The 15,660-nt window shown below is 35.5% G+C and overlaps 1 protein-coding gene across 9 annotated transcripts in view; it reads right to left on the bottom strand.

Moving 5' to 3' along the window:
* The window catches only part of ZNF280D (zinc finger protein 280D), a 117,340-nt gene that overhangs the window by 31,521 nt on the left and 70,159 nt on the right, over window positions 1–15,660 (bottom strand). For 6 of the 9 annotated variants that reach the window (XM_023616835.2, XM_023616825.2, XM_070236100.1 and 3 more), the window contains 2 exons: window positions 7,227–7,345; window positions 7,041–7,077 (listed from right to left, as the gene is read on the bottom strand). In XM_023616835.2, the coding sequence (XP_023472603.2) occupies window positions 7,041–7,077; window positions 7,227–7,345 (156 nt within the window). Of the gene's footprint in view, window positions 1–5,318; window positions 6,448–7,040; window positions 7,078–7,226; window positions 7,346–15,660 lie in introns of those variants that run through there. The other 3 variants (XM_070236128.1, XM_070236119.1, XM_070236124.1) reach the window with 1 other exon arrangement.

Raw genomic sequence — 15,660 nt, 5'->3', positions numbered from 1 at the left:
GAGTTAAAATCTTTCCAACATCTGAGAAAGCAGATTTTTAAAAAATTCTTTCAAACGTCTACAAAAGAAACAGCCACTTTATTACTGCTAACTAGCACAATTACACATTTTCATAAACTTAGTCGTAATGGATAAGTAGCTAAGATTCTGGAAATAACTGCCTGGTAATAATCAATAAAAACTTTTCTTTAAAGAAAGAATTCTGTAAGCTCAAAAAGGAATATTTTCCTCCTCAACAGACATGATTACGTACTAGTTTTCAACAAGGATGCTGGTTCAGTCTTTAGACATGGAAAGTCAGAACTACATTTAATTCTGACATTAGAGAATTACATGAGATACAATTGAAGCTCTGCAGAAAATGCCATCCACCCAGCAGTTTGGAGGAACATCTGCAAGACCTGTGAACTATAAGCCAAAATTACAAATAACCACAGAGCAGATAGACTGCCACTAAAACTCTCAATGATGAGAAGATTCCACTGATACGTAGTTCCCAGGGTCCCCTGTCATGAGTAGTAGCAAAAATAATAGTGGCAACAGCAATAACAGTAGTAACAGGTGGAGCAGCAGCAGGAACAGCAGTAACACTAGTAGCATTAGTAGCAGCAGCAGCAGGTGGAGCAGCAATGGCAACAGCAGCATGCATTTATTCAGTGACTACTTTTTATCAGGCCAGTGCTAAATAATTTTAACTATTTAAACTATTTTTACTTATTTATTTTTTAAACATTTTATTTTTCCTTTTTCTCCCCAAAGACCCCTGGTTAACTAAATTATTTTAATTATTTAACTAAATTATTTAAATTAATAATTTAATTTAATTTCCATACGTTATCTCTATTTCTTACAGCCACTCTACAAGGAATTATTACATACATTTCACTGATGAGAAAGATGAGGTTCAGCAAAGTTAAACAATTTTCTCAAGGCTACAGATATACAACGAGAATTTAAACTCAGGACTGCCTTATTTCAAAGCTGCACTCCTTTCGTACTTTACAGTGGTATGGATAAAGACATTTTTCAGTGTGGAGGATTAAACACAGTATGTTCCTATATTTCAGGAAGTTATAGAAAAGGAGATGCATGGTAGCCTCTCCAAGTCTGCAGATGAGAGTGAGCTCTTCCAGGTGGCCAAAAACCAAACTGACTAGAGTGAGGCTGCAGAAGATCTCAAAATCAGAGAGGTGGGCTGAAAGTATGAGATGAACCATAGTGTGGTCAGTATAACACAATATAATTTAGAGAAAAAACGCTATTTATAAAACACAGTTATGACTAAAATGAACCTAGAAGCATGCATAGACATTCCCTAAAAGCATAGTTTAGTGAGCTTTATACAACAAAAATCTAATAGTATGGGTAATATATGCTTCAATAATAACTCTACGGAAAGGTGCACTGGGTTAGTAAAACAAAGTTAACACAGATGATCCGTGAAAATGGTATGGGAAAATTAGAATGAAAAAAAGGCTGAAGATCAGGGTAATTCTATGTGAATAAAATGCAGGAAGCAACAGAATCATGAAAAGTAGTAACAAAATAACAATAGTAACAATGATAACTTTACCCTTGTATAATGCTTCCTCCAATCACTTTCTAAGTACTGTAGACGTACACTAACTCATTTAATTCCTTCAACACCTTTGAGCAGGTACTGTTGTTATCTGAGTTTTACAAATGAGGAATGGGACACAGAGGTCTAGCAACCTATCCAAAGTCATATAAGTCTAGTAAACAGGGCAGGAACTCCAAACTAGGCAATCAACTTCAGAGCCTGTGCTCTTTAACCACTATACTATAGTGTCCCTTTAAGGGTCTGAGAAGGTTTAATGTGAAGCTGGCTATCAAATCCTAATCTTAGTATCAAGGAAGACCTCCTAATGCTGTTTAAGTAGGAAGTAAAACTTTAAAAAATATGAAACTCCTTAACAGATAATAAAAGACTGGAAATAATAATAGTCTCCAGAAAAGTAAATAAGTGGGTAGATTGATAAGCTAAGCATAAGGAGTTAGAGAGAGAAGACACAAATAATTATGTCAAATTCTTAAGCTTCTTAGTCTGAAACCATGTAAAGTAACCATACCCTCCAACAAAAATACCCCTTGCTGCTACAATCAGAGGCAGAATAAGCTATTACCAGTCTGTCTCTGTTAGGTATTTCTTAGACTTTACAAACATAATAATGCAGATGATTCATAAACTATGAATGAAAAGTCTAAGAGTCCATCTTAGTCAGCACCCTACACAACTACTTTTCATTTCCCAATTCAGAAAATCTGAAGAATGATTACCTTAGATCAGCATTCTACACATTATTCTATGGAGATCAATGTCAAGAAGTTATTAATATTGAAGGAAAAAAATTCTAAGGTCAAACAAATATTCTCGTAGACAGTCACACGCCACACATAGCATGACAAATCCCATACTAAATAATCTCTTTAACTTGCATTTCCTAAACTTATTTGACCATGTTAACTTTTAAATTATGGTCATTAGTTCTACAGTACAGAGTTTGGGAAACACTGATCCAGTTACCTTTCTTTATAGAAACGTAAGAGAATTACTTTTACAAGAGTATGTGTAGAGAGTTAAACATGCTGAGGAGTAATGTGAACACTTAATTTTCTCAAGGTCAAAAGAGTTCCTGCTTCTGCTACTGGGAATAATGATATGTGGTATTCTGAATGCATCTTGTCAAGAGAACAAATTATGACATGTAGGAATAATCAATACGGAATAACAGAATCTCAGAACTCTAGAACAGGTCGGCACTCACATTTACAAATGGGTTACTAAATAGGGTAAGTGAGGCTCCAAAGACACTGCCGTTCCCTTGGTTATCCTCTCACATCACTGGCCATTCCTTCTCAATCTCCCTTGCCAATTCCTTCTCATTTCCCTAACCTTTTGTCAGAGTACCCAGAACTCAGTCGGTGGACATTGCCCTTTCTCTATCTCTACTCTATCCCTTGGAGATCTCACACAGTCCCATGACATTTTTTTTAATTGAATTTTTATTTGGGGACAATTTTATATTCACATGCCATTGTAAGAAATAATATAGAGAGATTCCATGTATCCCTTGTCCAGTTTCCCCCAAGTTAACATCTTACAAAATTACAGTAAAATATCACAACCAGGATATTGACAGCGATACAATATACCGATCTTATTCAGATTTCCCCAGTTTTACTTGTATTCATTTCCACAACAGTTTAAAATGTTCAATGATATTTACAGCCTAGAATACTCCCCTAAACTCATACAGGTGAAAGACTATGACATCTCCACTTGGATATCTGATAGATACCTCAAACTAAAACAAGTCCCAAATCAAAGTCTTCATCTTCCTTCCCAAATCTATTCTATCCCTCCTAGTCTTCCTCATCTCAGTTACTATCAATGCCATCTTTCCATATGCTCAGACCAATAACTGTGCAATCATCCTCAACACTTTCTTCCCCCCACCTTTCACATCCAAACCATCAAGAAATTCAAAACATATCCCAAATCAAACCTCCTATCACTTATACCGCCAACAGCTTAGCCTAAACTCCCACCATCTCCTACTTGGATTATTACTATAGCTCCCTAACTAATCTCCCTGATTCTGCCCTTCGTCTTCTACAGTTTATTCTTAAGACAGCAGCTAGAGTAATATGAACACTCTTCGGTATTTAAGGTTTTTTGTTGGTTGTGGTTTTTATTGAGATATAAAACACTCCTCTATTCAAAATCCTCTAATGGCTTCTTATCTCAGAGTGGAAGTTAAATTCCTTAAAATGGTCTACAAGAGCCTATACAACATGGCCCACAGGCCCCATCTCCAACTATCTCCCTCATGCTCACTCAGTTACAGGCAAACCAGTCTTCTTGCAGTTCCTCCTTCAGGTCTTTACTCAAATGTCATTTCTCAGTGAGGTTTTCCCTGACCACCAAATTTTAAATGGCGGCCTCTGAACTCTCACCCACACTCCTTATCCCCCTCCCCTACTTTATTTTTACTCCATAGTACTGACCACCATCTAACATACTATATATTTTATGTACTTTTTATTGTCTATCTTTCACCACTAAAATGTAAACTCCATGAGGGCAAAGATTTCAGTCCATTTTTTTGGCACCCAGAATGGCGCCAAGCACAAAGTAGAGGCTCAAGAAATATTTGCTAAATAAATAAATGAAGCCCAAAGAGATAAGGTGTTTTGCCAAAATGTGACAAAAATAGGGGAAGAATCCAAGACCCTGTAGTTTAGAAGTCACTTTTTCTAAGAATGGTGATGGACTTAAACCGAACCAATCTCACTTTTCACTCAGTGGTAACCAAAAGCACATATGCATGAAATAGCAATCAGGTGAACAAACTATTCAGAATAACCTGATGGTAAAGAGGGATCAGATTCAAGCTAAAACTTGTTAGCAGCAAATTAAAACTCAACCAATTGCCTATAATAAGCAAGTTTTATACTAACTGCCTTGATTTATTTAAACCAAATTTTTAAAAAGGAAGTTATAGGTGATAGAGCTTTTAAGAGTTTAAACTAAGAAAATGAACTTGAGAATACTATAAAAGAGTCCTACGCAAGAACACAAAGCAGTACTCCTACACTGTTATCTCAAGACTGTAGTTTATCACATTTTTCAAGTATAACTAAAGTAGAGAAAACATCTGTAAATGAAAAAGGAACTTACGGTAAAAATGGAAATAAGTTGTTACTTCTGGGCAAAATTTTAAAGTATTTTTAAAATTGGGTAGAAAGAGGGGGAATGACAAAACTTCCTAGAGACAGATAAGAAAATAAAGATTAATATATCACCAATTCCACCTATTAAGAAACAAGCCACTTTTGGAGCTTTTGGAAAATCATTTACAGTAGAAATTAGTTTAGAAATTTAAAACTAATGGATTCAACTTTTTCTGATTATTAACTGCAAGGAACACATTATATAATAAGTGGTCACCTAAATCGGTTTTAAATCTGTTTCAAAGTAAAACCGAAGAAGTTCTGATTTGAGAGTAAAAAAACACGACTGAGTCATACTTTCAGAGCTTGCCTTCTCCTTACGGCAACTAAGATCGCAAAAGGCATTTTAACCTGTCTTTAAAATTCAGGAAATTGGTATAGTATAAATAGTGCTTTCTATTGTGTTGGAGGAAAAAACGCAAGATGCACTAAGTAGATACAGCGTTTAGTATCCAAGCCAAATAATGAGTTCCATAAAACAATTAAATCGATGCACCTATTTATATAAAATCTACAGCTTTCATGTGAAATTATTTATTAGTAAATAATTCCTGAGGCACTTGAACAATACAATTTTTTATTAAAAGAAAATAAGAGCATCAAAACTGTTTAGAAGATCTGTATTCAATGTAACTAAAATAAACAAATGTCAAATTTTTTAAATACATATATATGCGGAAATATATATATATGAAAGAAACAAGTGCATTATTGGCCCCCCGTATTTTTTTAATGTTACCTTTACCCAAAGGAACTACATTAATGGCTAAGTAGATATTATGTACTAGACATACAAATATGTAACTTTAACACTCATACTAGGGGTCTGCAAGAAGAGGTTTTACCAATTCTTTACCCCTTAGAACTCACAATTATTAATATTAATAATAATAATCCCCAAATAAGACAGAGGATATAATAATGTCTAATGGTCTGAACAACAGCCAAATTAACAAGCTATAAATAGACAGCTATAGGGAATCTGTAGAGAATTCTAGGGAATCTCTTGGCATTCTTAACAAAACAAAGCAAACACTAAACAACGGTTTTAAAGAAAAGAAGATAAACATCAATAAATTTGGAGAACATAAAAACAAGCTACCAAAATTAAATTAAATTTTTTTAAAATAAAAAATCTGAGAATTGGTATTGCTGAGAAACTATAGAAGGTATTACGTTTTAAATGACAGCAAAAATAACTGCAATTCTGGAACATAATTACAGAGACCTGTTGTTCCAAGGACATGACAGTAACCACGGTTTCCTAACAACCAAAGTTTTTGTATTTCCTGGACTGCAATCATGCTAGGGGAAGATTAAAGGGCAACAGTCAAAATGACTAAACTTCAACTTGGATGTTGAAGCCTTGATTTGATGGGCTTTTCTTGGCCAGAAATAACCCACAAGCTTAAAATCAAGAGCCAAAGTCCCTATTGGGAAGTTGTGCTCAATTTGGTGGGCCTCAAGACCATCTCTGGCTAAATCAGCATAAGCCTTATGGGAGGCCAGCCATGAAGTAAAGGAATCTCCCCAAGATTTGATTTCTTGAGACCACAACCTAGAGCAGGTCCCACAGTCAAATTATTCACATTCCTTGGAAAGAGAGAACAGGCATCAGTTGTGTCCATCGAAGGGGGACACTGTCCAGGTGTACCCTGGACATTTTTTGAAATCTCTGGGCTGCTTCTGCATCTGAAAAATAAGAAAAATAGCACAATGACAGACAACGAATGAGGAAAAAGACAATCATCTGGCCTAAAAACTTAAGACTTATAAGAAATTGAGAAAGCAGACAAAACAGACAAAAAGACAAACAGCCATATCATTGGAATGTATTATGCTGAAGGCAGGTACAGCAGAGAAAAACACAAATTATTTTAAGCAAAGTAAGAAATGACCATAGCAACAAAAGTTATTTTTGGAGAGGGCCAACTGGAGAAAAAAACATATGTTAAGATATGTCAACCTGACACAAAGATAAGGTGGAATAAGAATCTAGTCCCATTTGAAGCTGAAAAGAGCTGAATAATGAGAGCTAGTGTCATGAACTTGGCTGCTTAACTGCCTTTGTGTAAGAAAACATCTCAGAACTTTGAACTTAGGAAATTCCAACTTGTCTTGCACCAGGTCACGAGCTCCATAGAGCAGGAACCTATTTCAACAAGCAGCTTTAAAAAAAAAACAAAATACTTTAATATTTTTCATTTCTATTAACGATACATTTTTAAATGCAATAGTGCTAAAATCCATCAAAGTAAAATGCACCGAATAAAAATTAAACTTACTCAGAAAGATGCTCAGAAGTTGGGATACAAACAGAAACTGAAATTAGAAGAAAAGTTTTATATGTAAAACAGCATACAAAATATGATGAGTGAGAATAACGATTTAGTAAAGAGCCCTCATGTGGCTGACCAAAAATACTGGAATAAATATCAAAAATCCAAAGTAACACAATTATATATACGTACCTTTCTCCATTACAACTTGGCAAGTATGAGTTTCATGTTGACTTAAGTGTGTAGCCATATTATCTAAGCCAGAAACATCAGTTAGGAAATCACAATTAAGGCACACTAGAGTAATGCCCCTATAAAAGAAAGCAAATGGTATAAAAGAAAAGGTTTTTATCTTTTATAAAAATCCATACACAAGTTCAATGATTATTTTTCCATGATTTGCTACTTTTGTGTCATGTCACTCCCATTTTTGTTATATAAACTTAATATAACTGAAATAATTCTCTAGAAAATGGCGTAGCCATATTCAAATTATGCTACCATTTATTTACAGAAAGTATTTTTGCTCTATAAACTTTCACTCTCCTACCAGTTGCTAAAAGCTAGGAGCCAACAGACCTACAGCCTAGTCCTGGCTCCACTAACTTGCGTCACTCTGACAATCTATCTGCGTCACAATCTATCTGTGCCTCTGCCCATCTGCAAAGCAAGGGTATACTATTCATTTTCAATATATATTTATTAAGCCTGTCTTGACACATACTGCATTACTATCGTACTGTATTGTGAATATAACGATGACACAAAAAACAGTCTGTGCTCTAAAGGAGCTTACAATCTAGTGTTTTATTTAGGCGAGGAAAAAATTACAAGAGAAATGTGAAGGCTTTAAAAATAGATCATGTTGTAGCTACCATCAATTGTGTATTATGTGTTAAAGGTTTTCCCATATATTATTTAGTTTGATTCTCACCACAACCATTCAAGGCTGGCATTATTCTCATTTAACACTGAATTAACTAAGCTAGTTAATTCACTAAGTCCAAAGCTTGAGGTCCTCCACATCCCAGCATCTGAACTGGCCCACCTGCTGAGGTCTAAACTACTCATTCCGTTAACAAAACTTTACTGAATGTTGGAGTCCTCCAATGAAATATATAATGATTACAAATTTTCAAAAAGGTTAGAAAACAATTCTCATAGTAATAATAGGCATATTATAGTACAGGACATTGGCCTTAAGATTCTAACTTAAAATGTGTTTAAACTTTTGATTTTCAGTTGAAAGGTATTTTAAAATACTATTAATCCTACAAAAATATGGTAATATCTCAGAAAACTTACAAAGCCACTACATATTTATTACATTCATTTGAGTTAAGCACTTGGGAGCTTGTGGGTTAAGCACGTGAGGTGCTGTTTAAAAGAAAATCAAATATATTAAATCTATAAATGATGAGTTGTTTAAAGGAACTTGAATTGTAGATGGGACTATTTAGAAAATTTAGCCTGTTCAACTTAAATGAACTTTAACATTAATTAAAGGCCCTCTTGAAAGTGATCATTAAAATGTACTAGATTTCTAAATGGAATATTTTTAACTTAAAAGCTTATGGTAAGCCAAGATTTAAATAATTAACTTTACTAACGAATTATAGATGTTTCTATTATCAAATTGCCCTCATAGACACTAAAAGTAGTCTCAGTGGTGAGTAGCAGCTGAATGCCTATTCCACTGGACATAGTTAATTGGGCCAGGGGTGAAATGCCTAACTCAAGCCTTCTGTAAACAGGGATTCGTAATTGGAATTTATAATAAAACTTCTTGATCTGGGACAACGTGGGAGGCTGGGAATACTATGTTTGGGTCACCAATAAAGAAAGCTGGTCTACAGACACAGAGAAAGGGGAATGGAACCCAAGCCCAGAGAAACTAAGACAAGATCATCCTGCCTCAGCAGGTTAAACTAGAGAGAAGCCATGTTAGTAACTGAAAGCCTTCTGTTTCCCTTATTTGTTCTGGTTGTACCTCCTCTTCTTAGGGGCCCGGGAGATTCTTTGGAATACTGCTAAATAAATTATTTTTGCTTAGGTGAAAAGAAAATAGATCATGTAATGTGGTCATTGTTATTGTCAATTCATTAACAAAGCATAAATACACTTTTGAAGTTCATCACATACTTTAAAAATTTAAGTGTTTTACCAATATACAAACACAAACAAATAACATACCTTACACTGACTTCTCCCATGAAGCTCCAGTGTAACAGTCTACTGTATATTTATACCTAGATGCCACAGTGGCACATCAAAATTGACCTTCATAGAACTAAAATCACGTATTTCCTCCACAAATCAATTCTTCCTGACTGGTCTTTCTTATGATGCCATTTCCTCTGACAATAAAGCTCCAACTATAGTTATCTCTGTCTCTTCTTCCTTAAAACAGTCACTATGTCAAGCATTTTATAATACTAATAATTTATTAGGTACTTATTCTGTGCCAGGCTAATGATTTCAGACATACCATCTCATCTAAATCTTACAACGCAAAAAGGTAGGGGCTATAATTTAGCACCTTTTTACAGAGGACAGAGTTAGCTTAGTAATCTACCAAGAACATAGAGCTGGTAAAGGTCAAGATCAGGTCTGAAACTGAGCACTTTGATTGCAGGGCCCATATTCTTAAAGATGATGTAAGACTATCTTCACCATTTTAACTCAGGTCCTTACTAAATCATTCATAACTACCACAATAGTTCTAAATTATAAATTTCATGCATCTATAAACTCACTCTATTGCTGAAGGTGATAATAAGGGTAGCTTCAATTCAACCCTTCCTCAGTACCATTTGATTCTGTATAAAATATCAAAGAGTCGCCAGTGCTCTTCAGATTAAGTCCAAACTCCTTAGCCTTATTTTCTATGCTCTCACAATCTGGCTCTAAGCTCAAAACTATTGCCGCAAACTTCAGTCTCATTACTATTATATGAACTTCATGCTACATCTATTTACTACTAGCTATTCCTTCTGTCTGCCTTCTATGTTTTCATCTCTGCACCTTCATCCACTATTTCTTCCAACTTGAGTGGCCCTGTGCATCTTCTGTCAGTATAAACAATACTCCTTTAAAGCGAAGTATACCTAGCACTTACACAGATCATTCCAAGTACTCTCTCTCCCCCTCTTTGAAATAAATAACCTTCATTGCAGTGATTAAAATACTCCTTGCTTTATTGTAGTTATTTACATTCACCCCTTATCTCCCACCCCATAAACTGTACATCCCCTGGAGGTTTGTTTCAAGACTTCTTCATCACTGTCATCTTTACAGGACCTGCTACATTAGGTCCTATAAAATCTATCATATATAATATGTACATGATAGATGCACAATAAATTGCTAAAGAATGAATATTCTATTCCATTAAAAGAGTAATAACAAAAATTACTGTTCTATACAATTATATGTATGCTATGTTCCATTCACAGAAAATGACAAATTTTCAATTTGAGAACTATTCAAGTTGAGAGAAAAACATCCCAGATCTTTAAAATAATATAGTTCATTTAAAAATCAAACACACAACTGAGCTTGACAACAGTGAGGTAAAAATCAAACTAAAATCTTGCCTCTGAATGCAATAAAACCCTTTATACTCTTATAAAAATTTTCAATAAAGGAACATCTAATACGGTTTAATCTCTTTCTTTGAAATCAGTAAAATGTTTTAAAATTAACACTAATATATTTTTTAAATTGTATCATATTTTTCTCTCCCTGTGAGTTACTGATCCAATATCATAGACGGGACCTATTGTTCACATAAGTTATTTCCAACATATATATTAATTTATTCAACAAATATTTACAAGTGCCTACTGTATGCCAGACACATAGACAAAAATCCAAACCACACACATTCTAGTGGGAGGGCACAGACAATTAAAAAAAGGTAAAAGAATATAGTATAGCAGATAATGAAAGATGATCTAGAAAAAATGAAGCATAAACAGGAGATGAGGGGGTTGGATCTGTGGCCTAGTGGCTAACTTCAGCGTGCTCCACTTCAGTGGCCCACGTTCGGTTCCCAGGCGTGGACCTAAACTACTCATCAGCAGCCATGCTGTGGCGGTGACTCACATACAAAATAGAAGAAGACTGGTACAGATGTCAGCTCAGGGCAAATCTTTCTCAGCAAAAAGAGGAAGACTGGCAACAGATGTTAGGTGAGGGTGAATCTTCCTCAGCAAAACAAACAAACAAACAAAGGAGGCAGGGAGTGCTGAGGTGAAGCACACAGGAGAGAATACAATTTTAAATTGGGCAGCCAAGGAAAGGCTCACTCATCAGAGTAGAGACCTGAAGGAGATAAAGGAGCTAATCATACGGAAATCTGGGGAAGAGAAACCAGTCATAGGTACAAGGTACATAAGTACAAAGGTCCTGAGACTTAATATTATCCCCTCTTCCAAATTTTCCACTAACCCAAAAGATCAAAACAAGTGCTGGTTAAACTTAACTCTACATACTAGCTCAGTACAGCAAAGACACTAATATTTCAAGTAGCAATGGCTTCATGAGCAAAATAAAGAAAAAACTATGAAGTCCAAAGAATTCAGAAGAATATGAAAAAATGGTGTCAGTGGATTCTAAGGTAAGTGTATGCTACAACCAAAGTTAATTATCAGAATCTTTAGAAATCTTCATCAAGAGTTCTTTCTGCACAGTAAGCAAGTTGTACACGTCTCTATTTGAAAAAGAAAAAATAAGAATTATGAAGACTACACACTAATTTCAAGAATACCAATGGTTTAAGAAATTTACTTCAAAACTGAAAAAGTGTTAGCCACTTTACTAGATATCTTAGCTATCTTTTTAATATTGAAATATTGTTGTAGAGCCTTATTTTTGTTCTCATTTTACAATGCAAATGCATGAAGATTTCATCTTGACACCACTTGTCACTACTGAAATAAATTTAGCAAGAGAATACAGGCTAATCACACCTCTAGTCTAAAAATATAATGTATAGAACTCTGCAAAGCCAGTAGCAATCACTTAGATTACCAAATTGGGCATCCCAACATCAGGTTAAAAAAAAAGTTATGACAAACCACAATGAGATACCACTTCACACCCACTAGGATGGCTAAAATAAAAAGGAGATAATAACAAGTGTTGACAAAGATGTGGAGAAACTGAAACCCTCATATACTGCTGGTGGGAATGTAAAATACTAGAGGTACTTTGTAAAACATTGGCAGTTCCTCAAAGGCTCAACACAGTTACCATATACCCCAGCAACTCCAATCCTAGATTGTCTAAAAAGAAATGAAAAGACATGCCCAGACCAAAATCTGTATAGTAGTACCCCCTTATCCATGGTTTTGCCTTCTGCAGTTTCAGTTACCCATGATTAACTGCTGTCCAGAAATATTAAATGGAAAATTTCAGAAATAAACAACTTGTAAGTTTGAAATTGCACGTTGTTCTGAGTCGCATGATAAAATCTCAAGCTATCCTGCTCCATCCTGCCCAGGACGTGAATCATCCTTTTGTCCAGTGTATCCATGCTGTATACACTACCCACCTGTTAGTCATCTCAGTTATCAGATCGACTGTCGCAGTGTTGCAGTACTTGTGTTCAAGTTATCCTTATTTTACAGGCATACCTTGCTTTATCGCACTTCACTTTATCGCACTTCACAGATACTGCTGCATTTTTTTAGAAATTGAAGGTTTGAGGCAACCCTGTGTGAAGCAGGACTATCAGCGCCATTTTTCCAGCAGCATTTGCTCACTTTGTGTCTCTGGGTCACATTCTGGTAACTCTTGCAATATTTCAAACTTTTTCATTATTATTATATTCGATATGGTGATCTGTGATCAGTGATCTTTGATGTTACTATTGTAATTGTTTGGGGGCACCACAAACTGCCCATATAAGACAGTGAACTTAATTGATAAACGTTGTGTGCTCTGACTGCTCCACCAACCATTCCCTCATCCCTCTCCCTCTCCTCAAGCCTCCCTATTTCCTGAGACAACAATATTGAAATTAGGCCCATTAATAATCCTACAATGGCCTCTAAGTGTTCATGTGAAAGGAAGAGTCGCACATCTCTCTCTTTAAATCAAAAGCTAAAAACGATTAAGCTTAGTGAAGAAAGCATGTCAAAAGCCAAGATAGGCCAAAAACTGGGCCACTTGCGCCAAAGAGTTAACCAAGGTGAAAATGCAAAGGAAAAGTTCTTGAAGGAAATTAAAAGTGCTACTCCAGTGAACACACAAGTGATAAGAAAGTGAAACAGCCTTATTGCTGATATGGAGAAAGTTTTGGTGATCTGGATAGAAGATCATACTGGCCACGACATTCTCTTAAGCTAAAGCCTAATCCAGAGCAAGGCCTTAACTCTCCTCAATTCTGTGAAGGCTGAGAGAGATGAGGAAGCTGCAGAGAAAAGTTTGAAGCTAGCAGGGGTTGGTTCATGATGTTTAAGAATTTGTCTCCATAACATAAAAGTGCAAGGTGAAGCAGCAAATGCTGATGCAGAACCTGCAGCAAGTTATCCAGAAGATTTAGCTAAGATAATTAATAAAGGTGGCTACACTGAACAACAGATTTTCAATGTAGACCAAACAGCCCTATGTTGGAAAAAGATGTCATCTAGGGCTTGCATAGCTAGAGAGAAGTCAATGTCTGGCTTCAAAGCTTCAAAGGCCAGGCTGACTTTCTTGTTAGGGGCTAATGCAGCTGATGACTTTAAGTTGAAGCCAGTGCTCACTTACTATTCTGAAAATCCAAGGGCCTTTAAGAATTAGGCTAAATCTACTCTGCCTGAGCTCTATAAATGAAAAATAAAGCCTGGCTGACAACACATCTGTTTACAACATGGTTTACTGAATATTTTAAGCCAACTGTTGAGACCTATTGCTCAGAAAAAAAGATTCTTTTCAAAATATTACTGCTCATTGAGAATGCACCTGGTCACCCAAGAGCTCTGATGGAGATGTACAACTGATTAATGTTGTTGTCATGCCTGCTAACAAAATATCCATTCTGCAACCCATGAATCGAGGAGTAATTTTGACTTCTGAGTCTTACTAGATAAGAAATACATTTCATAAAGCTACAGCTGCCATAGACAGTGATTTCTCTGATGGATCCGGGCAAAGTAAATTGAAAACCTAATGGAAAAGATTCACCATTCTAGATGCCATTAAAAACATCTGCGATTCATGGGAAGAGGTGAAAATATCAACATTAACAGGAGTTTGGAAGAAGTTAATTCCTACCCTCATGGATGACTTTGAGGGGTTCGAGATTTCAGTGTAGGAAGTAACTGCGGAGGTGGTAGAAATAGCAAGAGAACTAAAATTAGAAGTGGAGCCTGAGAATGTGACTGTACTGCTGCAATCTCATGATAAAACTTTAATGAATAAGGAGTTGCTCCTTATGATGAACAAAGAACGTGGTTTCTTGAGATGGAATCTACTCCTGGTAAAGAGATGCTATACAGATTGTTGAAATGACAACAAAGGATTTGGAACATTATATTACATAAACTTAGTCAATAAAGCAGTAGCAGGGTTTGAGAGGATTGACTCCAATTTTGAAATAAGTTCTACTGTGGGTGAAATGCTATCAAACTGCATCACATGCTACAGTGGAATCGTTCATAAAAGGAAGAGTCAATCAATGCAACAAACCTCACTGTTGCCTTATTTTAAGAAACTGCCAGAGCCACCCCAACCTTCAGCAACCACCATCCTGATCAGTCAGCAGCCATCAACATGGAGGCAAGATCTTCCACCAGCAAAAAGACTACGACTTGCTAAGGGCTCAGATGATGGTTCACAATTTTTTTTAGCAATAAAATATTTTTAAATTAAGATATGTACTTTTTTTTACACACAATGCTATTGCACACTTAACAGAATAGATATAGTATAAATATAACTTTTATACCCACTGGGAAACCAAAAAATTCATGTGACTCACTCTATTGCGATATTCACTTTATGGTAGTGCTCTGGAATTGAACTTGTAAAATCTCTGAGATATGCCAGTACTTAATAATGCCCCCAAAGCTCAAGAGTAGTGATGCTGGCAATTCAAATGTGCCAAAGAGAAACTGTAAAGTACTTCATTTAAGTGAAAAAGTAAGACGTTCTCAACTTAAGAAAAGAAAAAAAACTGTACGCTGAGGTTGCTAAGATCTATGGTAATTTTTATTAGAGGATAATGTTATAATTGTTCTATTTTATTATTGTTGTTAGTCTCTTACTGTACCTAAATTATAAATTAAACTTTATCATAGGTATGTATATATAGGAAAAAACATAGTATATTTAGGGTTCAGTACTATCTGAGGTTTCAGGCATCCACCAGGGGTCTTGGAATGTATCCCCTGCAAATACGGGGGACTACTGCACGTAAATATTGAGAGCAGTAATACTCATAATGGCTTCAAAGTTAAAATAACCTAAATAGATAAACAAACATGGTATATCCATTCAATGGAATATTATTCAGCAATAAAAAAAATGATGTGCTGATATATGCTACAACATGGATGATTCATGAAAACACTATGCTAAACGGAAGAAGACAGCCACAAAGAATCACATATTGCATCATTCCATTTATATGAAATGT

Source organism: Equus caballus, chromosome 1 (assembly GCF_041296265.1).
Source record: "Equus caballus isolate H_3958 breed thoroughbred chromosome 1, TB-T2T, whole genome shotgun sequence".
Lineage (NCBI taxonomy): Eukaryota > Metazoa > Chordata > Mammalia > Perissodactyla > Equidae > Equus > Equus caballus.
Note: the sequence above shows the minus strand (reverse complement) of the source record. Positions and strands in the feature narration are given on the sequence as shown.